This window comes from Apus apus, chromosome 9, assembly GCF_020740795.1.
Source record: "Apus apus isolate bApuApu2 chromosome 9, bApuApu2.pri.cur, whole genome shotgun sequence".
NCBI lineage: Eukaryota > Metazoa > Chordata > Aves > Apodiformes > Apodidae > Apus > Apus apus.
Genome location: NC_067290.1, coordinates 12,641,920 through 12,664,252, shown reverse-complemented (window position 1 = coordinate 12,664,252; position 22,333 = coordinate 12,641,920). Strand labels below are relative to the sequence as shown.

Genomic DNA, 22,333 nt, shown 5'->3' with positions numbered 1-22,333 from the left:
GAGATGAGGAGCTGGTAGCCTCTCCTGCACAGCTCCATCACCACCAGCCCATCACCTCTCCCAACCTGGCTCTGGGACAGTGATTAGCCCCAGCCATTAGCCCCGGCCCCCCCAGGCCCCCAGGAGAGCTGCAGCAGTCTCGATTGAAAATGAGGGCAGGACAATGGGGGTGTCCAGTTCACCCCCAACCTTGTGTAACGGAGCAGCTGCACCACCCCCTTGATCAGGAACTAGCCCCCGCGATGCAGCCCAGTGAGCCCTTAGCTGGCCCATGGCCCCAGTTTCCCCAGGGAAGATGGCAGGGGTGGGTGGCACAGGGTGGCTCTGGGACAGAACCAGCACTCCTGGGTGCTGCAGAGCAGTGTGGAGTGAGGCGGGAGCAATGAGACGCAGCCAGTGGGCAGCTCTGGCAGATAAGCAGAGGCTGCCTGCCCAGACCTGCACGCTGCCTGTCCCAGCCTGAGGGTTTGGAGAAGCAGCACAGCAGCAGGAGCTGATGAGAGGGAGGAAGCAGGATCAACTCCAGCATCGCTGCTTGCTCCTGCTCCCTCCAGCACCCTGAGGCTCCAGAGGCCAGCTCCATGGCCTGCCTGGGCAGGATCCTGCCTGCAGCACTGTCCCCCAGCCCAGTGAACCCAAAGGAGCAGGGAGTGCTCTAGCAGACCCCCCACACTGAAGAAATCCGTGGAGACCCCATGGGCAGTGTCACAGACAGATGGACAGATTCCCCTGCTCCTGACTGTGCTTACGAAGATTTATTGACTTGCATGGGGAAGATTGGAGGGCAGCAGCCCCAGCTCCCCCGGCAAGTGGGTAGGGAGGCAGGATGAGGTGCAGGCAGGCAGGGTGGGGCACTGGCCAGCCCCTCACTCCACAGCCACTGCATCCAGAGGTGACATGGGGACAGGGGAAGGCATGGCCAAGACTAGTAAAGGCAGGAGGCACCTGGGCATGGGACTCTGGTGGCACCTGGGCAAGGAGGACGCAGCCCCCAGGGGGGTGGCTGTGGCCCAGATTTCAAGGGCACAGCCAGGACATGGCACAGGCATTGCCACTGCACCAGCCCTGAGCGCAGCAACAGGGCACGATGCCGGCTGGTTCCCCAGCACGCCGGCTGGCATTTGCTGTGCCCACCCTCTGCCCCCTTTTTAAAAAAGCCGGGCATCCCCACTGCTCGGCATCCCCCATCCTGCCCATGGCTGGGGCACTCAGGCCTCGGTGGGCAGGGGGGGCAGGGATGCCAGGGCAGGCAGGAGGCGGGCGTAGATGTCGATGCCCCGCAGGAAGACCTGCTCGTTGAGGAACTCGTTGTGGTCGTGGAGCAGCACCGGGGTGCGGTTCATGGGTGAGAAGCCGATAGCAGAGTGTCCTGCCTGGGAAGGGAGGGGCAGAGGGTGACACCAGGGCTGGGATGGGCACCGTGTGCTCCCCTCCACCCAGGCAGGGCTCCTGCTTGGGGGTGCAGGTCTCACCCCCAGGGGAGGGACCCAAGGGCGGGCTGGCACTGCACTCACCGCGCGGATGTAGCGGCTGTCGGTGGCAGCAGGGAAGATCTCGAGCTTGAACTGCAGCTTCCTAGCAAACAAGACCCTGCGTCAAGCGGGGGCGTGGGGGCAGCCAGGTCCCCTGTCCCCCTGCCACCCTATGCCAGGAAGGTCCCTGAGCCCTGTAGGACTCTCAATCCTGTCTCTTTTGGGGAGGTGCCCTGACATGGCATGGAGCATCTTCTGCCAACCCCTGCCATGACCCCAGAGACCCCTAGGGATCCCCAACCAGGGTCCTGCCCTTCCTGGGGACACTACTCACATGTCCCTGCAGACTCCACTGAAGGCTTTCCACCATGGGTTTGACTCCTCGGTGGAGGTGATGTGTTGGTCCATGCATTTCTGACAGAAGGAGAGGGCAGGTGAGGGGCACGGGTGGGCGTGTGGAAGGGATGGGATGGGCACAATGCACCCCGGTGGCCGAAACCCCTCACCTGGTGAAACTCATAGGTGACACCGTCGCCAGCATCCTGGCACCACGTGGCCACCTGCTTCTCAAAGGCCTGAGGCAGAGACCAGAGGAGGGGTGTGAGCAGGGTACCCCCCAACCTACTCCCCCCCTGGGGGGGGAGGCAGGGGGACAGCATGATGCCCACCTTCAGGTCCACAGTGGGTGGGATGCGGATGTCAAAGCCAGCTGCCATCTCAGAGGGCACCACATTGAAGGATACACCTCCCTCCAGCATGGTCAGGTTGAGGGAGGTGACATCCCCTAGGGTCAGGCTTGAGTCGGACTTGAGCCTCAGGGAACATGAGAAAGAGTCACCCTCCACCACCCAGGGAGGAGGGGAAGCACTCCCCCACACTGCTGCCATTTCGAAAAGGGGAAACTGAGGCACGGGGCAGTGGCACTGGATCAGAGTCTGGCTTGGAATCCCAAGGACCCCCTCCACGGACCAAACTGAAGCCACCACAATCCCGCTGCCTGTCTCCTACCTCTGCTTCTCGCTCTCCCTGAAGGCCAGGAAGGAGTTGATGACTTTATGCTGGGGAGGGAAGGGCAGGGGGGTGAGGGCCAGCCCTGGGGGAGCACCTGACAGGCCCAGGGCTGGCAGGGGGGTGCACAGGGTGTACCCCCTCTTACCATCTTCTCAGCCGCCGTGTTGCTGATGAAGCGGGACCCGTGCCCAGGGCTGCCCATGCACTTCACCTTGATCCCTGCAGCAGCAAGGGGACAGGGGGATGTTGAGCAGAAAGCCTCAGGGTGGCACTGATGCTGCAGTGCCTGGCACAGCCAGGGATGGGGCAGTGGACATGCAGTTACTCACACCATGGGCTTCTCTCGCCATAGAAGACACTGAAGGTGTCAGATGGGCTGGCAAGGCCTGCAGTGGGCACAGACGAGGGGTCAGAAGGCCATGGGGGTGCCATGATGTGTCCCCCTCTGCTCTGCCCTGGTAGCATCTCCTGTCCAGGCTGGCACCATGTGGGTCACTGCCCAGGGGAAGGATCCCCTAAAGGGAGTCTCCAGAAATCGTGCCAAGGGTTGGCGCCCAGGGGGTGATGCCAATAGGCAGAGGGGTGTGTGCCAAGAGGAGACATGTCCCTGTGCCAGCCCTGCCACCACTCACCCTCATCCAGGGCGAAGCCCACATTGAGTGCTTTGAACTCAGGACGCTGCACGAACATCTCCATGCCCTTGTGTCCGCCCACTTCCTCATCTGCAGGGAGAGTCTGGCATGGAGAAAGGAAGAGGGGCATCCTCCAGCCCACCACACCCCCAGTCCTCCTTCCATGCCTGCCTAGGTGCCACCAGCACACTTGGTGTCCTCAGACCTGGAAACTCCTCCAACCCCAATCTAGGGGAGCTCAAAATCCAGAGAGGCTGGCAGAGGGGTCTCCAGCTGCCACACTGCAGGGAGCTCCAGAGCATCACCCAGATGCCAGGCCCTCCTGTCCCCCCAAGAGGGAACATCCTGGGGACTCACCAGGCACAAAAGTGAGGTGGATGGTGCGGGCAAAACACTTTCCCTCTGCTTTCAGCCTCCGGACAGCCTCGAGGTACCTGCAAGGGAGAAGGCAGTGCCTGGGCATCACAGAGGAAAGGGGATGGTGGGCCCTGAGCCACCCCAGGGGGGGTCAAATTGTGACACTCACAGCCCCAGGGATCCTGGGGTTGGTGGCATCCCATCCTGCCTCACTCAGAGGTACCCTCATGCCATGCCCACTCTCCCAGCAAGCGCTGAGCCCGTCACTCACTGGATGGAGACACATTTCATGTCCTGGGCACCCCGGGCATAGATGTTGCCTTGTGAGTCCTTAACAGCCTCAAAGGGCGGGTAGGTCCAGTGCTCCTGTGGGGAAGAGCAGCTGTGATGGCAGAGGGGCATGGCAGACACCAGCTCCCATTCACCTGCCACTCCCAGTCCTCCCTGCCATGCCCATCCCACCCCTCGCCCTGTCCCAGCACCTCAAAGACAGGCACGACGTCAGTGTGGGAGTTGAGCAGGATGGAGCGCAGGCGGGGGTTTGTGCCCTGCCAGGTCAGGATCAGCACCACACGGCCCTGGCACACCTGTAGGGTGAGGGCAGGATGTCACAAGGGTCCCAGCTGGGGACAGAGGGGCTGGGACCCACAGGCTGGGCCAAAAAGCATCACCTTGTGAATTGTTTTTTGATGCCACTTGGCAGATGACCCCTTTCTCCACTGGGAGAGGATGGGGCAGGTGTGCCTGCAGCCAGACAGAACCCAGCCATGGGCATGAGATCCTGGCTGCAATTTAGACAGAGGTAGGGAGACTAACCCAGTGTCTCCCCTTGGTGCCTGGGAGTCCCCTGGTACAGCCAGTGCTCAGCAGCAGAGACGTCCCCAGCTAACATGACCCTGCCAGGTTGCTGCTGGCTAATCATAGCACAGGCAGCTGCAAAGGTCAGCAGAGGCTGGCCCAAGTATAAGCTTAAGGAAGGGCTCAGGTCAGCAGAGGATTACAGGCAGAGGGGATTCACTCCTGCCCATCTTGGGGGCAGCAGGCAGGGAACAGCCCAGTCACTAAGGATCCGGATGCCGATGGATGGATGGACAGACAGACCAGGGGCTTCTCCTTGCCTCACTTACCTCCACTTTCTGGCAGGCCAAGCCCAGTTCAGTGCCAATGCGCTCCAGAAACTGGATGGCTGCATCTAGGCAGAAGCAGAGATGCTTGGAATTATGCTAGGCTTTCCCTCCTGTCTCACCATACAACCCCAGGGGACTCCAAGGCTCTCTGGGGCTCCCTGGACAAGAAAACAGGCGACCATAGAGGGCAGGTGATGGAGGTCCTGGAACAAGAGGTGGCCAGGAGCAGGGACATGAGCTTGTCAATGTCTATTTGGGGCAAGGACTAAGGAACGTGAAAAACAAAAACCGTAAGGGAGCGAGTTCAAAGGGGACAGTCCTCTGTGGGAGTTTTGGGAGCTCCTCACCAATAAAAAAAATCTCGATGGGAGGATGGAAATGTTAAGGGAAGGAGATCTACACGGCATCTGTCCCAGGGCCAGGACAGCATGGAAAAGGAGGGGGCAGGGGGAAATAGCAGCTCTGGGTGCACTCAAGACGTCCCTGCCCCAACCGAAGGCACCAGCAGAGATAAGCCACAAAGGTGTTTGCTCCTTAACACCACCATCAAAAAAGCCCTGGCACAGGGCTCGGGCACCTGGGTCCAAAGATCAGAGCTGCAAAGCCACATTGCTGAACCCCCACACAGCTCCCTGTCCTGTCCTTGTCCCTCATCCTCACCATAGTCAGGTTTGGGGTGGACTGTGTCAATCCTCAGGTACTCCCGGAAAAGTGTAACTGAAGGGTCCTCCGAGGTCCCTGTGCTCTTTCCGGGCTTCCCAGGTGCCATGTCAAGGACCAGGGTTGCAAAGATCTGGGGGAAGAGCAGCAAGATGGTTAATCACCCACTGGCCCTCCAAAGTCCGCCAGCAAGCTCGGTCGTCACAGAAACCGAAGTAGGATGGGGCAAAGGTCTCCCCAGTGCAAGTCCTGAGATCCTGCCATCACAGGAGAAGTCCCCCCACTCAAGTACAGAGGCAGGATGAGGTGTGACCCTCACACCATCCTTTCATTCGCTCCCCAAAGTCCATGTTCCTGCCCCAAACACATTGCCATGGCAATCTGTGGTGGGATGAGATCCCGGGAAGGGCTAGCTGGGGCATAGAAGGCTAGCAGGGAGGAAAGGGGGGGCAACAAAGTGGGGAAGGGGGTTATGGGATGAAGAAGGCTATACAAGGCAGGGGCACATGGTAGTTTGGGTTAGCCAGTGGTTAGAGGTTTGGGGGGTTGCTGGGTGAGAGCAGACAGGGAAGGCAGGATGCTGGTGTACGGGGGTGCAGGTAAGAAAAGGGGGGGACACTGCTGAGGGAGAGGTACAAGGAAAGGTGGGGGGTGCAAGGAATAGGCGTGGTGAAGGGCTTAGAGAGGACAGAAGGGCTGGGAGGACTACAGGAGAGTGATATGCTACTGGGTGCTTGAAGGGTGCTGGGTGACCAGAGAAGCAGAAGGGTGTGAGGTGCTATGGGGCACATCGGGGTGCAGCATGAAGGGTGAAGGGGAACACTGGGCTGTATGGGAGTAGGGGGTACAGAGAGGCTATGAGAGGGGTGCAAGGGGACCCTGGCTAGGGGTGCAAAGGGGCACAGGTGGGATTTAGGGGTACCATGCCTGGGGTGTAGGAAAGGAGCACAGTGCGGTGAAGGGGTACTGCAACTGGGGTGCAGGGGCACCATGGTTAGAGTTGTGGGGAGTGCAGGGTACTGTGGGCAGAGTGAAGGGGTACTGTGGTTAGGGAGGTGGGGAAAGGAGGGGCAGGATACCATAGTTAGGAGCGCGGGGGGGGGGGGGGGGTGCAGGGTACTGCGGTTAGGGGTGCAGGGGACTGCACGGGTTGAGGTGCAGCAGTTGGGATTATTGGGGTGCAGGGGTAGCACGGGTAAGAGGACAGAGGGGTGGTGGATACCGAGGCTGGGGGTGCGGAAAGGGGGGGTGCAGAGTACCGTGATTAGGGGGTGCAGGGGGATATAAGACGGGGGGGGAACGGGGTGCAGTAGGGTAGAGGAGTGGAAGGGGGTGGTGCAGGGCACCGTGCCGGGACGCGGCTTTAAGGGGGTACGAAGGCACCGGAGCAGCCCCCCGCGAGCTGCCGGGCGCTGCCGGCTCGACCGCGCCCCCCGGACCCCCGCTCGCCCGGCCCGGCCCGGCCCGGCCCGGCCCGGCCCTACCTTCGTGCTGCTGCCGCCGGCGCCTGCCCGGCCCCGCTCCGCCCCGCTCCGGGCAGGAGGCGGGCATGGGGCGGGCAGGGGAGGAGCTGGGGGCACGGAGTGGGCTGGAGGAAGGGGACAGGCAAGGAGAAGGTAGGCAGGGTTCACAGGGTGGGCTGGGCACCCTCCTGCCCCACAGCAGTGGCAGGAAGATGGGGCTGGAGCTCGGGGAGCTCTGCAGCGCTTGGGGACAGACACAGAAACCACAGCAGCATCAGTTTATTGGCCTTGTAACAGATGACACACTCTGTGCCAGCAAGGGAGTCTCAGTTGTCCCCTCCCACCACCCTGGGGGTCACCCCAAAGGAGAACAGCACCCTTACACCAGCCACCTGTGCCCCCCAGTCTCTCAGGATGCCCTTGTCCCCGTCCTCTGCTCAGCAGATCTCTTCAGCTGGTACAGAAAGCCCAGAAGGGCCCGGTGGAAGTCCTGCGGCTTGTCCAGGTAGCAGGCATGGCCAGCATCTGGCACCACGGCCACGTGGTGCCTGGGGAGGTGCCGGAGGCTCTGCAGGGCCTGGAGACCCAGCCTTGTGTCATGCTCACCATACAGGATCAGGGTGGGTGTCTTGGTAAGGGGAGAGAGAAAAACAGAGAGGTTGTCAGAGTGGGAAATGGCCACCACACTTCTGGGCTATGCCCACCTCCATCCATCACTGCAGGTTGCCCAGAGATGTGGTCGAGGCCCCATCCCTGGAACCATCCAAGATCAGGCTCGACCATGTTCTGAGCAACCTGATCTAGTCAAAAAGGTCCCTGTGCACTGCAAGGGTAGCTGGACTAGATGACTTTTGAATGTCTCTTCAAAGCCCATTCTCTGATTTAATGATTCTGTGATTCTAGATGTGTTGCTTAGAGGCATGGTTTAGTGGTGGCTTGGCAGTGTGCTAGGTTAATGGTTGGACTTGATCTTAAAGGTCTCTTCCAACCAAAACAATTCTATGATTCTATCAAAGCTGAGGGAAGACAGATGCTGGGGGGGGAAACAAGTTCCCCTCACTGACCCTAGAACTGGGCCACCCTTCACACCACCCTATAGGTAGCTGGCCCACGAGGTTCTCCAGCACCCAGGGCCCCCCCAGAAGCCCAAGGACCCACCTCACCTGGACCTGCCGGTACTGCTCAGCGGTGTAGTCCTTGGTGCCCACGGGTGCCACGGGCACGAAGCCAGCCAGCTGGTCCTTCCGTGTCAGGAGGAAGGGCAGGGAAAAGCGGCCACTCATGGATGGGCTGACGAGAACAGGCGTCTGCATGTCCAGCTCCTGGAGGACATGGTCCAGGAGAGCTACCCGGCCCTGCGCTGTGGCCACCATCTCCGCTGGGGGCGAATCCCCATAGCCTGGCATGGGGCAGAGGGCACAGGGTGGGCATGGGGTGGGGTGGGGGGATTGTGCAGTCTGCAGTGGTCTCTTCCCCCAAGGATCAGCTGGCTTGGAAAAAAATGGGCACCTGACCAAGCCCCAGCAGTTTTACAGCCACATACCAGCCAGACCAAGCCAACCCCAGCCAAAGGGTTTGGGTGGCTATGGAAGTCAACACCCCGGGGCAATGCCAAATCCCAGGCACATTGCCTCAGGGACCACTGCCAGCTGCCTGAAGAGGTCCAGAGTCCTCCCTGAAGAGGTCCAGAGCCCAGCAGCAGCTGAAGTGAGGGACTGGAGCTGCCCAGAGGGATCTACTTAAGTGCAGTGCCATGCATGGTCCTACCAGGCAGATCTATTGCAACCGCACGGTAGCCTTCTCCAGCAAGCAGTGCCAGTGTGCCCAGGGCCTCCCACGTCTTGGAGGTGAATGCCTGGCCGTGCAGGAACAGGACATCAGGCCTGTGGTAGGGAAGACGGGTGGGAAGGGTTTCAGGGAAGATGCCATACCGACAGGAATACAGCAGCACGAGGAATATTGGAGACTGATCCCCAGGGCCTGTCACCCCCCACCTTCCTCCTCCACAGCAGCTGACCCACCTCCTGGGGCCGGCGATGCCACTGGCCTCGGGCGCCGCTGAAACCTCCCTGTAGAAGACAGGGGGATCTCCTGCCGCCATCCCCGTGCGCATGGTGGCATTGGCTGCCCGCTGGCCCCGCTTCCCCTCGACAGGCTGGCTGCCCGCCACACGTGGCTCCTGCTGGGCAGCTGGGAGCAGGAGGTAGAGGATGAGGGTGAGGAGCGCCCCGAGAAGCAGGAGCCCCAGGCGGCTGCCCGCGAGCGGCATCTCCGCTGCCCTGGAGAGGGAAAATGGCAGCCAGAGGCTGGCAGCCCCAAACCCCACCGCTGCAGGGGGCGTAGGCCCCAGATCACGGTGCTCCCCTCAGCTCCGGCCCAACCTGTGCCCCCCGCTCGGCCCCCGCCTCCCGAGCTGCCCCTGGCTCCGGCCGCTGCCCGCGCCGGCCCCCGGCCCCAGCCGCGACATGCGGGTCCCAAGACCCCAGCCCACGCGGCCCCGGGCTCCTCCTGGCGGCAGGACGCAGCCCGGCAGGCCCCGAGGGCTGTCAGCCCGCCGCACCGACCCGGCAGGGCCCCCCCGCGCCGGGGCTGAGGTCCCGGGAGAGAACGGCCGGTGCCGGGAGAGGGGTCCCGGCTCAGTGGGGCTCAGCAGAGCTCGGCTGGGGCTTGGAGGGCTCGGAACAGGCTCGGCAGCACTCGGCTACGACTCGGCAGCACTCGGCTAGGGCTCGGCTCGGCTCGGCGAGAGCTCGGTGGATCTCGGCCGCGCTCGGCTCGGCAGAGCTGGGCCGGGCTTGGCGGGGCGGTGGCAGTTCCGGGTCCTCCCCAGGCGCTGGGCTCCGTGCGGCGGTGCCGCCGCTCCCTCCCTCCCCGCCCCGCCGGCCTTTGGACCCGGGGCACGGGAACCGCAGCCCCGTGGTGCGGCGGGGAGCGGGAGCTGAGCGGCAGCCGGCAGTGGGGGCAAAGGAGCAGGTAAGGGCTGCCGGCCCATGGCCGGGCGGGGAAACTGAGGCACCGTGAGCCCGCTTGGCACGAGCAAGCAGCCCCGTGTGCCCACCCTGGAGCCGACACCTGCCAGTGTTCTCCAGTAAAGAGGGAGGTGCCAGTGTTAGCCCTTCCTTCCTGGTGCCAGTGCCACAGCCTTCCTGCTGCTACCAGGCCTTGATGCTGGGACGCTGCCATCCCACCGGGCCCCTCTTTGTGCTGGGCTGCACGGGGCTGCAGTTTATACCCGGCCCATTTCCATCTCTCAAACCTCCCACCCCAACAGCTCTCCCAACCCCCCAGGCATGGCTGCCCCACAGCTCACCGAGAGCACCGTCATGGTGGAAGGCCAAACCCTCTTCTACCGCCGAGCCGAGCCAGCCCAGCAGGCGCCCAAGCTGACGGTGCTGCTGCTGCACGGCATTCGCTTCTCCTCGGAAACCTGGCTCCAGCTGCGGACGCTGGCCACACTGGCTGAAAACGGGTACCGAGCTGTGGCTATTGACCTGCCGGGTAAGGCATGGTGGAAAGCACAGCCCCAGAGCCAGGTGGGGGCCAGAGGGAGCCGATACAGCTGCTCTCATTTGTCATGCTGGGACGGCAACCCCAGCGCTTGCTGTGCCAGCTTCTCCCTGCCGCAAGGCAGCAGGAAGGTGTGACGGGGCAACTTCTGTCTCTTATGGCTCAGGGCTGGGTCACTCGAAGGATGCTGTGGCCCCAGCGCCTGTGGGCCAGCCAGCACCGGGGTCTTTCCTGAAAGCAGTTTCGGAGGCTCTGTGCCTGGGTCCAGCTGTGGTGATCAGTCCGTCTCTCAGCGGCATGTACTCCCTGCCCTTCCTCTTCCAGCACAACCACCTGCTCAAGGCATATGTGCCTGTGGCACCCATCTGCACCGAGAAGTTTACAGCGGAGCAGTATGCCCAGATCAAAGTATGGCCTGAGGGGAGATGGGGGGAGCTCAGGGAACTGGGAGGGGACTGGGAGGGGGGGACCCTGGCACTGAGGTTGGGCAAGGAATAGACCAAACAGGCCAGAAACCCTGTTGCCACTGGAAAAGGGGAGCATGATGGTGAAGAGACATGACTGTGGGGTACTAGGAGGGAAAGCGGGAACGTAAGGAGACCCAGGAGTCTGAACTTCAGTTTCCCCTTGTTGTGTTGGGCAGGGGAGAAGGGCAAGCGTCTCCCCTCCATATCATGGTCCCACAATGTCCCTGGTCAGGAGGAGCAGGTGCCTGGGTGCCATTGGCAGGCTCAAGGTGCATTCCCCCTCCACAGACACCCACGCTGATCGTGTATGGGGACCAGGACGTGGAGCTGGGGCAGACCAGCCTGAACAACCTGCAGCACCTCCCCAAGCACCAGGTGCTGGTGATGCAGGGTGCTGGACATGCCTGCTACCTGGACAAGCCTGACGAGTGGCACCGTGGGCTTCTGGCCTTCCTGCAGCAGCTGGAGTGAGCACAATGTGCTGTGTGGAGGGGCCCATGGGGCAGGGGGACATGGCCGGCCCACCCCTCTGCCTGTGCACACACCCTTATGCAAACCCAGCTGCTCACCTGCCATCCCCACCCAGCCCTGCCATGCCATACCAGGACCATGCCAGCACCACCAGTTCCCTCGGGACCAAATAAAACCCCAAGCTCTGCCACTGCTTTCCTACCACCTTCCTCCTGCTTCGTTCCATCCTTTCCTCCTCCTTCCTTGATCCCCACCTCCTCCATGGCCACCATCACACACATTTTTGGGGGTGACAGCCACAGAGGGACAGGACATTCAGGGATTGTTGCCCTATGGGTGGGCAAGTGCCAGCTGCAAAGTCACTGGAGGACACCCGTCACTTCTAGTAGGACCACCAGGAGCCTTGGAGGGTGCCCAAGGAGCCCCATGGCTGTGTTTAGGCACAGATAGGTCCTCCAGGGACGTGGCACCTGTGTCTCCGACCTGCTGACCTCCTCTTCATCCTTCGCTTCCTCCTCCCACCTCTCCTGGCAGGCACCCAGCATAATCCACAAGGGCTTAAAAGGGAGCTGCCAGCCCCAGCAGGCTCCTGCCCGCAGCAGCCCAGCGCCCCGTGGAGGTAGGGGGGGATTTATCAAGTGAGTGGCTGGCATGAACAGGTGGGGGGGTGGGTGGGGAGATCTGACAGACATCTGGCTGGACAGACTGGGGGACAAGCCCCCTGCCCACCACCTGCCTTCCCTCCGAGTGATGCTACACCAGGCACTAAGGGGCACAGATGGAGCTGGCAGCGGGGTGCCCCCCCCCCTCCCCTTCCCCCCAGTGCGTCCCCGCCTTCCCCAAGGCTGCCTGGGCTTTAGCTGCTTACGCCAGGGCCCAGGAGGATTTAGTGGGGGAGGTATGGGGGAAGGGGGGCCACTTGTCTGTGGGTACAGGACATCCGTGCAGGGGACATGGGGCAGCACCAGGGGTGCAGAAGCCAGTCAGTGCCCTGGCAGGAAGGCAGGACCCCTACCTGGAGCATCCCTTGCCCCCCACCAAGTTTAGCTCCCCTGTTGCAGCCCCAGACCCCCCATACGGGGATGCTTCCTGGCCCCCTCCCCCAGCCCTCCAGGCACCCCCTCCTAGCAGCACCCCTGGGTGCCAGTAGGCCCTGGGGTGCCAGCGCCCTGTCCCTGCCTGCTCCGATGTCCTTGAGCCCTTCAGCCCTGCCAGCTGATCGGCTTCCAGGAAAAAAAACCCGCAATTACAAAGAGGGGCGATGTGTCAGCCAAAGCAGGGGGGGGCGGGGGGGGGGGGACAGGAATGTCCCCAGCGGTGGCAGATGGCCTTACCCAGGGTGCATTGTTCCTTTTAGTGTCTCTTATCCGCTGTAATAGGATCCCGGAGGGAGGGATGTGGGAGAGGGGAAGAGCGAGGGGGGCCCCGGCGTGGACCGGAGTGGGGGCCGGGGCTGCCAGCCTGGCCCTGGCCTGTCAAGCGGCTCATTGTTCCTGCCCCGGGTGTCACTGGGCGCCGCCGGGGACAATGTGGCACTGAGCGGGGTGGCCGGCGGCGGAGGGACGAGGCGCACGGAAAGGTACCCGCCAGGCCCCCTCCCACGGGGGCCGGGGGGCTTGGGGCGGCCGGGAGGGCGAGCAGAGACAGGTTCCCCCTGGGACGGGGTGGGGGGCTTCCTCCCGTCCCCCCCCGCCGTCATGTCCCTTTGCCACCCAAAGGTGCCCCGAAGGACGGGCGGTGCCCAGCTTCGGGGCCGTCCTGTCGCCAGCCGTGGGACAGAGACGGGGCAGGTGGCCTATGCCCATCGCCGGGGCCTTTGGCGTCCCTGCCAGCCCGGCTCACCTGGGGGAGACAGGGGTGGACCCCCGTGGCCCTGCCGCCTTCCCCTTGCCCCACGGCCAGCCTCCTCCTTCCTTCTCGGCGTGATCTTTTGTCCCCAGCAGGTCCCTGCTGCCGTTCATCCCGCGGGGCCGGGGGACCGGGCAGGCTGCCCGCCCCTGCCGGCACCACGCGGGGCTCCGGACACTGCGAGGAGGGGGGCTAGAGGGGGGTACCACCCCCCACACCCTCCAGGCTCCCCTCCATCAGGAAAGGAAGTATCCCCCCATTCCCCAGCCTTTCCTTCTTTCTTCAGCCTCCCGGTAGCGGTGGGGTGAAGATGGAGGGTCCAAGCCGCTCCGGGGATGCAAGCCGTAGGACCTGGGGGGTACAGGGGCGAGCGGCTTTCCCCCACCCCCCCCCACCCCCTTACCCTGATGCAGGAGTTGTGCCGTAGCGATGGCGAGTTCTGCCAGCACCTAAAATAACCGGCCCCCCCTCCCCCCGCCCTGCCCGCAGCCACGGGCCCCGGCCCCAACACGGGGGCTTTGTTTCAAAGCCGCTTGGCATCGCCCGCCCCGCCGGGAGCCAGCGGTGCCGCAGCCGCCCACCCCTGCCCAGACACACTGCGATTGTCCTCCTCCCGGCCCTGTGCTGCCACTGCGGGGGCCCAGCCGCCCCCATTCCTTCAGCACAGGGTCTGGGGGGGACCCCGGGGTGCTCGGGGGGGGTGGGGGGGAGGCGGAACAGAGTGCAGAGGCATTAGGCATCATGGCATGGTTTGTGTTGGGCTGTTGGTTCCCATCAAAGCGGTTGCCTCAGTTTCTCCTACACATGGGCTGGGCCAAGGGAGAAGGAAGAGGAAGGCTCACATGCCCTGTGATACCGCTCAGGCCGCCTCTGACCCATCCACCCCATGTACCACAGCCCCAGCAAGCCCTGCAAGCTGAACTCCATCCCACAGCCACAGACCCCACACTGACCCACTTCTGATAACCATCCAGCTCCTGGCTTCCTGGCAGAGCGGTGCTGGCTCTGGCCAGGGGCCGTGCTTAGGCCAGGTTGAAGGCAGCTGCCTGTAAGCTCCAGTGTGGTGGCAGGTCCCTTTGGGGAGCTCCTGGAAAGGGGCCAGGATGCTGGTGGGGTACCACGGGGCCATGCAAGCCTCCCCTGCTGGAGGAGGGCATGGTGCTCCTCTTGCCTCAGTTTCCCTTCTTCCCAGCCATAGGTACTTTTCAGGCTGCAAATTCAGGGGGAGGAGGTTAGTGGGGCCCTCCCCGCTTTCTGGCAACCTCTCTATCCCGCAGGCTCAGCTCGCCCTTCCGCCATGGCATCGCCAGACGGAGCCAGCAGCGTGGGCGGCAGCCCTGAGGAGACAGAGCTCAGCATCACCCTGACCCTGCGCATGCTCATGCACGGCAAGGTAACGGCATGGGGGCTCAGTGCCGGGGGGCGGTCAGCAATGCCTGGGGTGGGGACCATGCTGAAGCACCAGCTCTTGGCTATGTGTTGTTTTCCTCCCCTGCTCACAATCCACACGGGAACAGCATTCCCTAAGGGATTTTTTCCCCCATCCTAAGCCAGGGAGGGGCCCATTCCCGTGCCCCAGTGTCACCAGCAAGACATCCAGTGGCCACAGGGCAGGGCCTGCCTGTTGGCCACAAAGTGGGCAGAGGAGGAATGTGGCAGGCAGGGAGCTGCCTGCTGATGGGGCCACCCTTTGTCTCTGCCTTTGCAGGAGATCGGCAGCATCATTGGCAAGGTAAGATTTGGGGTCTGGGGCACTTAGAGCCGCCGGCTCCCCTGGACCTGACCGCCCACCCCATTCCTCTCCCCACAGAAAGGAGAGACTGTTAAGAGGATACGAGAGCAGGTAAGGGTGTGCTGGGGGACTGATAGGTCCTGCTGCCTATCCAGCCTGCATCTGGTGGCTCTCACATGCCCAGCCCTGGCCACCCCTTCCCAGATGGACCCAGGCTGCATCCTGGGGAAGGCTGCCTGGGGCAGGAGGGAGGGGGGAAGCCCAGGTCTGCAGGCATCGAGGCCACCCATAATGGCCTCACGGGCAGGGGGGGGACACATCAAGCTTAGGGCCCCTGGTGTCCCTGATGGGGTGTGACACCGTCCCCAGAGCAGCGCGCGCATCACCATCTCAGAGGGGTCCTGCCCTGAGCGCATCACCACCATCACCGGCTCCACTGACGCCGTCTTCCGCGCCGTCTCCATGATCGCGTTCAAGCTGGAGGAGGTAAGCAGCCCTCCCTCGCACCCACCGGCTGCCCCCGCACCTCTGGGCTGCTGGGGGTCTGACTCTGCATCCCCCCTCCCTGTCAGGACCTGGGAGCAGGGAGTGACGGGGCAGCGGTGGGCAGAGCGCCAGTGACGCTGCGCCTCGTCATCCCAGCCAGCCAGTGCGGCTCGCTCATCGGCAAGGCGGGAGCTAAGATCCGGGAGATTCGGGAGGTGAGGCTGAGGGTGCTCCGGGTGCACGCTCCCCTTTTCCCCTGGTGGGGATGCATCCCTCGGCACAGAGGCTGCCATGATCCCATGGGAGGCGATGCAGGAGGGGAGCGTCACCCTGTGTGTCCTGAAAAGGTCCCCAGGGGCTAAGGAGGGGACAAGGGAGGTGTAAGGTGCTGAGTCCCACGGGGGAGCAGCTAAGACACCCCAGCATGTCTCTTTCCCCCCCTCAGAGTTCGGGGGCACAGGTGCAGGTGGCTGGTGACCTGCTGCCCAACTCCACCGAACGGGCCGTCACTGTCTCGGGGGTGCCAGACACCATCATCCAGTGCGTGAGGCAGATCTGCGCTGTCATCCTGGAGGTACCTGGCCAGCCCAGGGGGGCACACGCTGCCTGCCTCCCCCTCCCCAGGTCTCTCTGTGTCCACCTGGACCCGGGCACCAGGGTCCCCCCATGCAGATGCCATAAGAGCACCCTGCCTTGGTGGTGCTGTGGGCCATGCCTAGCTTGCTGAGGGTGTGTGGGGGGCATAAGGGGGTTTAGGGAGCTGCAGGAGCATTCAACCTCATCTCTCATCCCCTCCACCTCCTTCCCTCCCTCTCCAGTCGCCTCCAAAGGGGGCCACCATCCCCTACCACCCTGGTCTCTCCCTGGGCACCTTCCTGCTCTCTGCCAACCAGGTAAGGGGCTGTACCCCCCCCCAGGGGCACAGGGTTTCCAGTGGGTCCAGCCTCTGCCAGCAAGGGGTGGCTCTTGTGGGCTTGGGGTGACCTCCCTGCCCAGGGAGTGGCCTTGGGCAGGGGTCCACACCTGGCCCCATACTGATGCTGCTTCTTTCCACCTCCAGGGCTTCTCCATGCAGGGTCAGTACAGCGGGGTCTCTCCTGCAGAGGTGAGTTGGCCCCATAGGGGACGAGCTCTGTGCCTGGCAGGGATGCTTGTCCTGAGAGATGCTGGGTGCCAGCATCTGGCCCTGGAAGGGGACAGGAGACCCTCTGTCATCCCCACTAACACCTCCTTTCTCCTTTTTCCGCTGCCCGGGCAGATGACAAAGCTGCAGCAGCTGTCAGGGCACACACTCCCCTTCGCCCCTCTGGGCCACTCACCCTCCATGATGCCAGGTGAGCATCTCCTGTGCACCCCTCGGTTGGGGGTATGAGGTGCCCCTCCTGACCCATCCACCCACCTGGCCCTGATGAGGGTGTCCCCATCCCCTGTCCCAGCCTTTCCTGCCCTAGCTCCCCTGGTATGGTTACCTGCCCCCCAGAACAACTTTGTCCTTGATTTTCTGGGGTCCCTGTGCCCACCAGAGCCCCAAATCCTGCCATGGGGAAGCATCAGCACCAAATTACAAGTGGTGCCTATGCCTTGTCCTCCCCATCTCTCCCCAGGGATCCTTCAGGTTTGTCCCTGGAGCTGCTGACTGCCCCAGCACAGGACTGTGGTGGGGACATGGAGCTGCTGGACACTCACCCCCCTACCACTAACATCCTTGTCTCTCCCTCCAGGCCTGGATTCCAGCTCCCAGAGCACCTCTCAGGAGTTCCTGGTGCCCAATGATGTACGTGTGGGTCCTGGGGATGGCAAGGGACCATAGCTTGTCCCCACCATGTGACCCACCTTGCAGTCGCTTTGCAGCGGCCAGCACCACACAGTTGGAGGCTTTGCCTCAGCCCCCAGAGCTCAGGAGCAGAAGGGGCTTTCTGGGGCAGAAGCATGTGGAAGAACAGGGAAAGTGAGGCATGGGAAAGGGAAAAGATTTGACCAATGCCAAGGAAAAACCTTGGGATGTGACAGCCTGATGATGCCAGCAGGGTAGGGGCTTGAGTGAGACCAAAAAGTAGAGTTTGCCCAAGGAAAGCAGCACTCTGTTTTCCCAGTGCATGTCTCAGTTTCCCCACATCTCCCAAGGGTAGGGGGTAGTGGGGTGAGCCCCTGGGAGCTTTCTGCTCTGTGTGGCTCCTCTGGCTGCTCCCAGCTCACCCCAGTCCCTGCCCCTCCAGCTCATTGGCTGCATCATCGGCCGGCACGGCAGCAAGATCAGCGAGATCCGGCAGATGTCGGGTGCCCACATCAAGATCGGGAACCAGACCGAGGGCTCCAGCGAGCGGCACGTGACCATCACGGGGTCCCCTGTCAGCATCACCGTGGCTCAGTACCTCATCACATCCTGGTAGGTGTCAGCCTATGAAGGGACGTGATAGCTTCTACCAAAGGGTGGCACGTCTGCAGCACCCAACACATCCTGTGGGGGATACCACCCCCAGCATCCTCAGGCTGGATGATCTGGATAATGCTTTGAGGCCCTAAGATGGTGGGTGTGGGACCCAGGACCACATGGGGTTTGAGCCCCAGCTTTTTAGTGCAGCAGGATGCCCAGGATGTGCCATGGAGACCTGTGCCTCAAGAGATGGGACACCCAGTCCCTGCACCCTAAGATGAGCAGGTCAGGTTGGGCGACCCATTCTGTCACTGTGGTCCTTACCACCACACCTTTCTTGCTCACTTCCACAGCTTAGAGACGGCCAAATCTACCTCCCAGGCACCACCAGGCCCTGGCTCCGTGGACCTCGGCATGGGCTTCTCCCAGCCCCTCACCCCGGGGTCCGGCGCAGCGCTGCCCGCCGTTGCTCCGCCCCCCCCGGCGCTGCTGGGCACCCCCTACACCATCTCCCTCTCCAACTTCATCGGCCTGAAGCCAGTGCCCTTCCTGGCACTATCCCAGTCCTCCATGGCAGGTCCCAACGGCGGCACTGCCACCTACACGACCAAGATCTCAGCGGCCAATGGCACCAAGAAAGCTGATCGGCAGAAGTTCTCACCCTACTGAGCCCCGCTAGTGGATGGGAGAGGGGGCCTAAGGGTGCCACCCACTGCTGGGGACACCTCTCTGCTGACCACCCTGTCCCCCAGCCCCTGCCAGACGCCCCATGCTGAGGGAGGGCCCACCTTGCCCCCTACCCCAGGGAAGGGTCTTCCCAGTGGTGATGCCCGCTGGAGGAAAGGGCTGCTCTGCTGCCTGCTGCCCATCCCGACAGCACTGTGTCCCCCTCCCCTATTTTCCTGCACGGAGACCACGTGCCCTGGTATTGGATGGGGGGACTGTCCCTGCTGGGTTGGGGTCCCTTCTCCCAGTGCCCTGTGCTGGGTGAGACCCCCACATCCTGCCCCTCTTCCTGCCCACCCTGCTGTCCCTCTCCTGCCCACCCTCTGGTTGGCACCCAAAAGGAGGGTTTCACTGGATGAAGGGCTGCCTGGCCTCTCTGGGGGTCCCTTGTCCCTTGACTCTCGTGAGGGGGCCCTCCTGAGACCACCCTGAAGGCAGTAGCCTCCCAGAAACCCCATCCAAGAGCCGGTCCCTGCTGGCTTGGAAATGCTGTATATATAAGTCTATATTTTTTCCTCCTTTGTAACTTATCAATGATTTAATAAAAAGATAAAATTTACAAGACAAAAATAATAATATGGCCCACCCTGGGTGGAGATATACCCCCCACAGCTGGGGCAGCCCCACCTCCTGGGGACATGGGATGGTGGTGGCAGGAGGAGTGTCCCTGTGGCCAGAGGGGTGCTGGTCCTCAGCCCCTGTCTCTCTGGGGGTCTTCCCAGAGCCCCCTCCCTGCCATGGGGCAGTTTGAGAGGCCATGGGGCAGGGGCTTCTCCAACCCACTGTATCAGCATCATCCCTGGGACCTCAGCACCATCTCTGGGAGCTTTGTGGGCGGGCTGGGGGTGATGTACCTCTCCAGCATCCTCCCAGCAGGAGCCAATCCCTTTGCTTCCACTGGGAACCCCACAGAAGGGTCTCCAAGACCAGCAGAAGCAATGGGACCAAAGGGGGACAGTGGTTCCTGGTCCCCTGCAGTTGCTGCTGCCCAGGGCCACCACACATGCCACCCCCTCCCCCACCAGCCTGTGTCACCTCTCCCAGCCCAGCACACCCCTGGCTGGCAGCCCAGTTGGGCTGGCACGTGGCACCTCTGGCTGGGCTTCAACTGGGCAGCTGTGTCCATAAACAGCCTGGCACGGACCCCTGGCCAGCCAGCATCCCCCCTGGGAGACAACTGCCAGTCATAATGGGTGGGGCAGGGGACACAGCCAGGCATGGCCACGGGCATCACATGTTGCCACACCAGCAGGAAAAATACAGACACAGCCAGAGCCAGCCCCATGGGTGCTGTCCCCATGATAAGTCTCACAGGTGACAGGAGCTCCTCCAACCTGATGTTAGTGTGAGCTTAAACAGCCAAGGGTGGAGGGCTCCACATCAGCTGTCTGGGCTCAGTGGGTGCCCTGGGCCCTGGTGTTACTGGGGTTAGTGGTGTTAGCTGGGTCATTGCTACTGGGAAGGGTGCAAGGGACATCTGCTCTTCCCTGCTGGCCTTGAGTCATCTCAGTGGGGTGACAGACCTGGAGGTGCCCCCTCCTCTGCCCACGTGTAGGAGCCCCTTGGCATCCCATGTCCCAGGGAGAGCCCATCCATGCAGGCTCCCTGCCCACCATCCTGCCCAGCATGGTGGGACAGGACCTCCTACTTCTCAGCCGCTCTCTTCAGGAACTTGACCTGGGATGGGGAAGTCCATCTTGGTCTGGTCCAGCCTGTTCCTGGGGCTGGGGCTGATGCAGCTGGCATGGGGCTCCAGTGTGCAAGTCGCTCTCTGGACGAACCGCAAGAAGTTTTCCTGAACAGAAGCCTCCGAGATGGAAAGACAGATCTCCTGGCCCAGTGGCCGGTTGAGACAGCTGCGCCGGAGCCGGGCCAGCTCCTGCCGGATCTGGCGGTTCAGCAGCCCATAGAAGATGGGATTGATGGCAAAGGAGGAGTAGGCAATCCAGGTGACCACCATCTCCCCGTGACCACCATCTACTGTGCTCGTACCAACAGAGGAGTGCAAGTGGAAAGCAAAGAAGGGCAGCCAGCAGCACAGAAACTGTCCCACAATGAGGACCAAGGTGAGGATGGCCTTGTTGCTTCCCAAAAAACGCTCTGGCATCAGCCTGGGCAATGGCAGGTTCCTGGTGATGATGGTCACTTGGCTGGCGATGGAGTCAGATCGGCGTCTCGGCGCAACTGCCTGTGCCGGCACAGGCACGTGCTGCAGGGATGCCATCCGGGCCACCCGGTAGACACTGCAGTAGACAGCAAAGATGATGGTGGTGGGCAGGACAAAGCAGACAATGCTGAAGATGATCACAAAAACCTTCTTGTGGACCCCAGGACTCCAGTAGACTGTGCAGCGACTGGCGCTGGTGGCCCCACTGCCTTGAGGCCAGCCCACCAGTGCCAAGACAGGGATGAGAGCAGACTTGACCCAAATGAAGATGACTCCGGCCACCGCTAGCCTGATGGTCATCTTGACCTCATACCTCATGGGGTGAACAATGTAGTAGTACCGCTCCACGCTGATGATGGAGATGGTGAGGATGGAGGCACTGATGAAGCAGATATTCAGGAACATCAAGGCCTGGCACTCAACAGTGCTGTAGATCACCCTGTTGAAGCAGGAGGAGCTGGAGATGATCCCCAGGGGCATGAGGAAAATGGCAGAGAGCAGGTCAACCATACAGAGGTGGCAGACAAAGATTAACTTCTTGAGAAGGGGGCTTTTGAGAATGGCGATCATGACCACAGTGTTGGCCACTAGGGCAATGAGGGTGAGCAGGACCATGAAGAAGAGGCCCACCACATCTTGAGCAATGGACTGCTCAGGGATGGACAGCAGCTCTAAGCTGTCTGTGGTGTTCAGCCCCATTTGGCTTGCCATCCCCCTGAGGACTAAGCCAGCAGCTCTGGTGCCTGGGCAGCAAGGGCTCTTCTCCTGCATCCCTTAGAGGGAAACCCCACCACAACCATGGCCTCTGTCTTCTCCTTGCCTGCCAGGGAGGAGAAGAACCAAAATGAAGAAGAGCCACAGAGAAACCCAGAGGCGATCTGAACCCCTCTAAGACGCTGGAGCAGGGAGAGGTGCCTGGTGAGGTCATGGTACCCTGCCTGCCCCAGAGCATCCAGGCTGTCCCAAACCTGGCTAGGGATGGCACTGCCAGGACCTGCAGGGACCCCTGCCGGGCTGATCACCCATTCCGTGCCCCAGCCACCCCAGCACACCCTGAGGAGGGACGGCATGAACCCATCTGCCCCATCCCTGCTCCTTGCTCCAGCTTCAGGGGACCCGGGGGTGCGTGGGGGGACCCAAGTGTACCTTTGCTCCTGGGGAGGTGGGTGCTCTGCTCCTCGCCAGGGTCCTTCTCACCAGCGTGGCTCCCGCAGCAGAAAAGGGGCTGCTGGCGTCTGCACAGGGCCACGCTCCCGTCCCCACCGTCACCCACTCGTCACCCACCAGCTGTGGATGGCACCAGCTGTCACTCCCGGGCGCTGCCGGCGCTGCCTGCAGCCGTGGCGGTCACACGGGGACAGCTGCTGGGTCCTAGCACCCGCTGGGAACTTGGGAAGGGGGACGGGTGTCCCTGAGCCCTGTGCCCCCCCAGCACGGCCACCTACTGCACCAGACCTGGTCCTTGTGCAAGGACAGCTCAGCCCTGAGGTCCTTGGGGCTGGGGGGACAGACCCACAGGCAGGTCCAGGATGTCCACTCCCCACCAGCATGTGGATGCTCTGGAGCATCCACAGGGCATCAAGGTAATAATACTGCTGGGAGTCACCTCTCCCCAGCACCCTGGGGACCTGGATGTGTCCTCAGGGGGCACATGTGGGTGCAGAGAGGGGCTTGCACGGGCGCCAGGCTAGGCAGAGCCCCTCGTATGGCCCCAGGCATGGCACCAAGTATGGCACCATAGGGATGGCAGGAGCTTGTCCTCCAGGTGGATAGATGAGATACTCCATGCCCAGGCAGGGCAGCACATCTTGCTTGTCCTCTGGAGCTCTGATG

General features: G+C 62.5%; 5 protein-coding genes across 11 annotated transcripts; 2 read left to right on the top strand and 3 right to left on the bottom strand.

The window, feature by feature from the left end:
* Positions 1-740: 740 nt before the first annotated feature.
* ACY1 (aminoacylase 1) lies at positions 741-6,813 on the bottom strand. The gene is made up of 15 exons (XM_051627426.1): positions 6,744-6,813; positions 5,260-5,392; positions 4,600-4,664; positions 3,955-4,059; positions 3,744-3,838; positions 3,473-3,549; positions 3,116-3,205; positions 2,813-2,869; positions 2,629-2,702; positions 2,481-2,530; positions 2,141-2,285; positions 1,979-2,047; positions 1,807-1,886; positions 1,515-1,575; positions 741-1,373 (listed from the first exon to the last, which is right to left on the bottom strand). Exons 2-15 carry the CDS (start codon positions 5,366-5,368, stop codon positions 1,209-1,211), a joined length of 1,242 nt encoding a protein of 413 aa, XP_051483386.1. The 5' UTR covers positions 5,369-5,392; positions 6,744-6,813; the 3' UTR covers positions 741-1,208.
* Positions 6,814-6,989: 176 nt separating this feature from the next.
* Positions 6,990-10,093, bottom strand: ABHD14A (abhydrolase domain containing 14A). 3 transcript variants are annotated; one of them, XM_051627428.1, is made up of 5 exons: positions 10,033-10,093; positions 8,744-9,001; positions 8,490-8,605; positions 7,886-8,121; positions 6,990-7,350 (listed from the first exon to the last, which is right to left on the bottom strand). In XM_051627428.1, the coding sequence occupies exons 2-5, from the start codon at positions 8,989-8,991 to the stop codon at positions 7,132-7,134; spliced, it is 819 nt and encodes a 272-aa protein (XP_051483388.1). In that variant the 5' UTR covers positions 8,992-9,001; positions 10,033-10,093; the 3' UTR covers positions 6,990-7,131. The 3 variants fall into 3 exon arrangements, with proteins under 3 accessions (XP_051483388.1, XP_051483387.1, XP_051483390.1); XM_051627427.1 differs by lacking the exon at positions 10,033-10,093 and adding an exon at positions 9,287-9,466; XM_051627430.1 differs by lacking the exon at positions 10,033-10,093 and adding an exon at positions 9,287-9,466 and having other exon boundaries at positions 8,744-8,912.
* Positions 9,599-11,368, top strand: ABHD14B (abhydrolase domain containing 14B). Of its 2 annotated transcripts, none has more exons than XM_051627431.1 (4): positions 9,599-9,695; positions 10,011-10,220; positions 10,396-10,637; positions 10,985-11,368. In XM_051627431.1, the coding sequence occupies exons 2-4, from the start codon at positions 10,013-10,015 to the stop codon at positions 11,165-11,167; spliced, it is 633 nt and encodes a 210-aa protein (XP_051483391.1). In that variant the 5' UTR covers positions 9,599-9,695; positions 10,011-10,012; the 3' UTR covers positions 11,168-11,368. The 2 variants fall into 2 exon arrangements, with proteins under 2 accessions (XP_051483391.1, XP_051483392.1); XM_051627432.1 differs by having other exon boundaries at positions 9,610-9,695; positions 9,994-10,220.
* A 98-nt stretch (positions 11,369-11,466) lies between these two features.
* PCBP4 (poly(rC) binding protein 4) lies at positions 11,467-18,871 on the top strand. 4 transcript variants are annotated; one of them, XM_051627422.1, is made up of 14 exons: positions 11,467-11,786; positions 12,525-12,746; positions 14,293-14,408; positions 14,724-14,747; positions 14,826-14,858; positions 15,117-15,233; positions 15,320-15,448; positions 15,679-15,807; positions 16,052-16,126; positions 16,294-16,338; positions 16,492-16,567; positions 16,955-17,007; positions 17,450-17,619; positions 17,961-18,868. In XM_051627422.1, exons 3-14 carry the CDS (start codon positions 14,313-14,315, stop codon positions 18,274-18,276), a joined length of 1,263 nt encoding a protein of 420 aa, XP_051483382.1. In that variant the 5' UTR covers positions 11,467-11,786; positions 12,525-12,746; positions 14,293-14,312; the 3' UTR covers positions 18,277-18,868. The 4 variants fall into 4 exon arrangements, with proteins under 4 accessions (XP_051483382.1, XP_051483383.1, XP_051483384.1 ...); XM_051627423.1 differs by lacking the exon at positions 11,467-11,786 and having other exon boundaries at positions 12,452-12,746; XM_051627421.1 differs by lacking the exons at positions 11,467-11,786; positions 12,525-12,746 and adding an exon at positions 12,815-13,359 and having other exon boundaries at positions 17,961-18,869.
* Positions 18,747-21,954, bottom strand: LOC127388187 (probable G-protein coupled receptor). Its single transcript, XM_051627425.1, has 2 exons — positions 21,647-21,954; positions 18,747-21,320 (listed from the first exon to the last, which is right to left on the bottom strand). The coding sequence occupies exon 2, from the start codon at positions 21,269-21,271 to the stop codon at positions 19,985-19,987; it is 1,287 nt and encodes a 428-aa protein (XP_051483385.1). The 5' UTR covers positions 21,272-21,320; positions 21,647-21,954; the 3' UTR covers positions 18,747-19,984.
* Positions 21,955-22,333: the final 379 nt, after the last annotated feature.

What these genes read in the sequence shown, in the direction of transcription:
- LOC127388187 (XM_051627425.1), bottom strand. Translation starts at nt 21,271, where the DNA reads ATGCAGGAGAAGAGCCCTTGCTGCCCAGGCACCAGAGCTGCTGGCTTA.
- PCBP4 (XM_051627421.1), top strand. Translation starts at nt 13,326, where the DNA reads ATGGAGGGTCCAAGCCGCTCCGGGGATGCAAGCC. An exon ending in TTAAGAGGATACGAGAGCAG is followed by an intron (nt 14,859 to 15,116) that starts GTAAGGGTGTGC and finishes CACCGTCCCCAG; the next exon opens with AGCAGCGCGCGCATCACCAT. An exon ending in CTCACCCTCCATGATGCCAG is followed by an intron (nt 16,568 to 16,954) that starts GTGAGCATCTCC and finishes CTCTCCCTCCAG; the next exon opens with GCCTGGATTCCAGCTCCCAG.
- ABHD14A (XM_051627428.1), bottom strand. Translation starts at nt 8,991, where the DNA reads ATGCCGCTCGCGGGCAGCCGCCTGGGGCTCCTGCTTCTCGGGGCGCTC. An exon ending in GGCATCGCCGGCCCCAGGAG is followed by an intron (nt 8,606 to 8,743) that starts GTGGGTCAGCTG and finishes TCCCTACCACAG; the next exon opens with GCCTGATGTCCTGTTCCTGC. An exon ending in GGTTGCAATAGATCTGCCTG is followed by an intron (nt 8,122 to 8,489) that starts GTAGGACCATGC and finishes GCCCCATGCCAG; the next exon opens with GCTATGGGGATTCGCCCCCA.
- ACY1 (XM_051627426.1), bottom strand. Translation starts at nt 5,368, where the DNA reads ATGGCACCTGGGAAGCCCGGAAAGAGCACAGGGACCTCGGAGGACCCT. An exon ending in TGGCCTGCCAGAAAGTGGAG is followed by an intron (nt 4,060 to 4,599) that starts GTAAGTGAGGCA and finishes CTCACCCTACAG; the next exon opens with GTGTGCCAGGGCCGTGTGGT. An exon ending in TCACCTATGAGTTTCACCAG is followed by an intron (nt 1,887 to 1,978) that starts GTGAGGGGTTTC and finishes TCCTTCTGTCAG; the next exon opens with AAATGCATGGACCAACACAT.
- ABHD14B (XM_051627431.1), top strand. Translation starts at nt 10,013, where the DNA reads ATGGCTGCCCCACAGCTCACCGAGAGCACCGTCATGGTGGAAGGCCAA. An exon ending in TGTGGCTATTGACCTGCCGG is followed by an intron (nt 10,221 to 10,395) that starts GTAAGGCATGGT and finishes CTTATGGCTCAG; the next exon opens with GGCTGGGTCACTCGAAGGAT. An exon ending in AGCAGTATGCCCAGATCAAA is followed by an intron (nt 10,638 to 10,984) that starts GTATGGCCTGAG and finishes CCCCCTCCACAG; the next exon opens with ACACCCACGCTGATCGTGTA.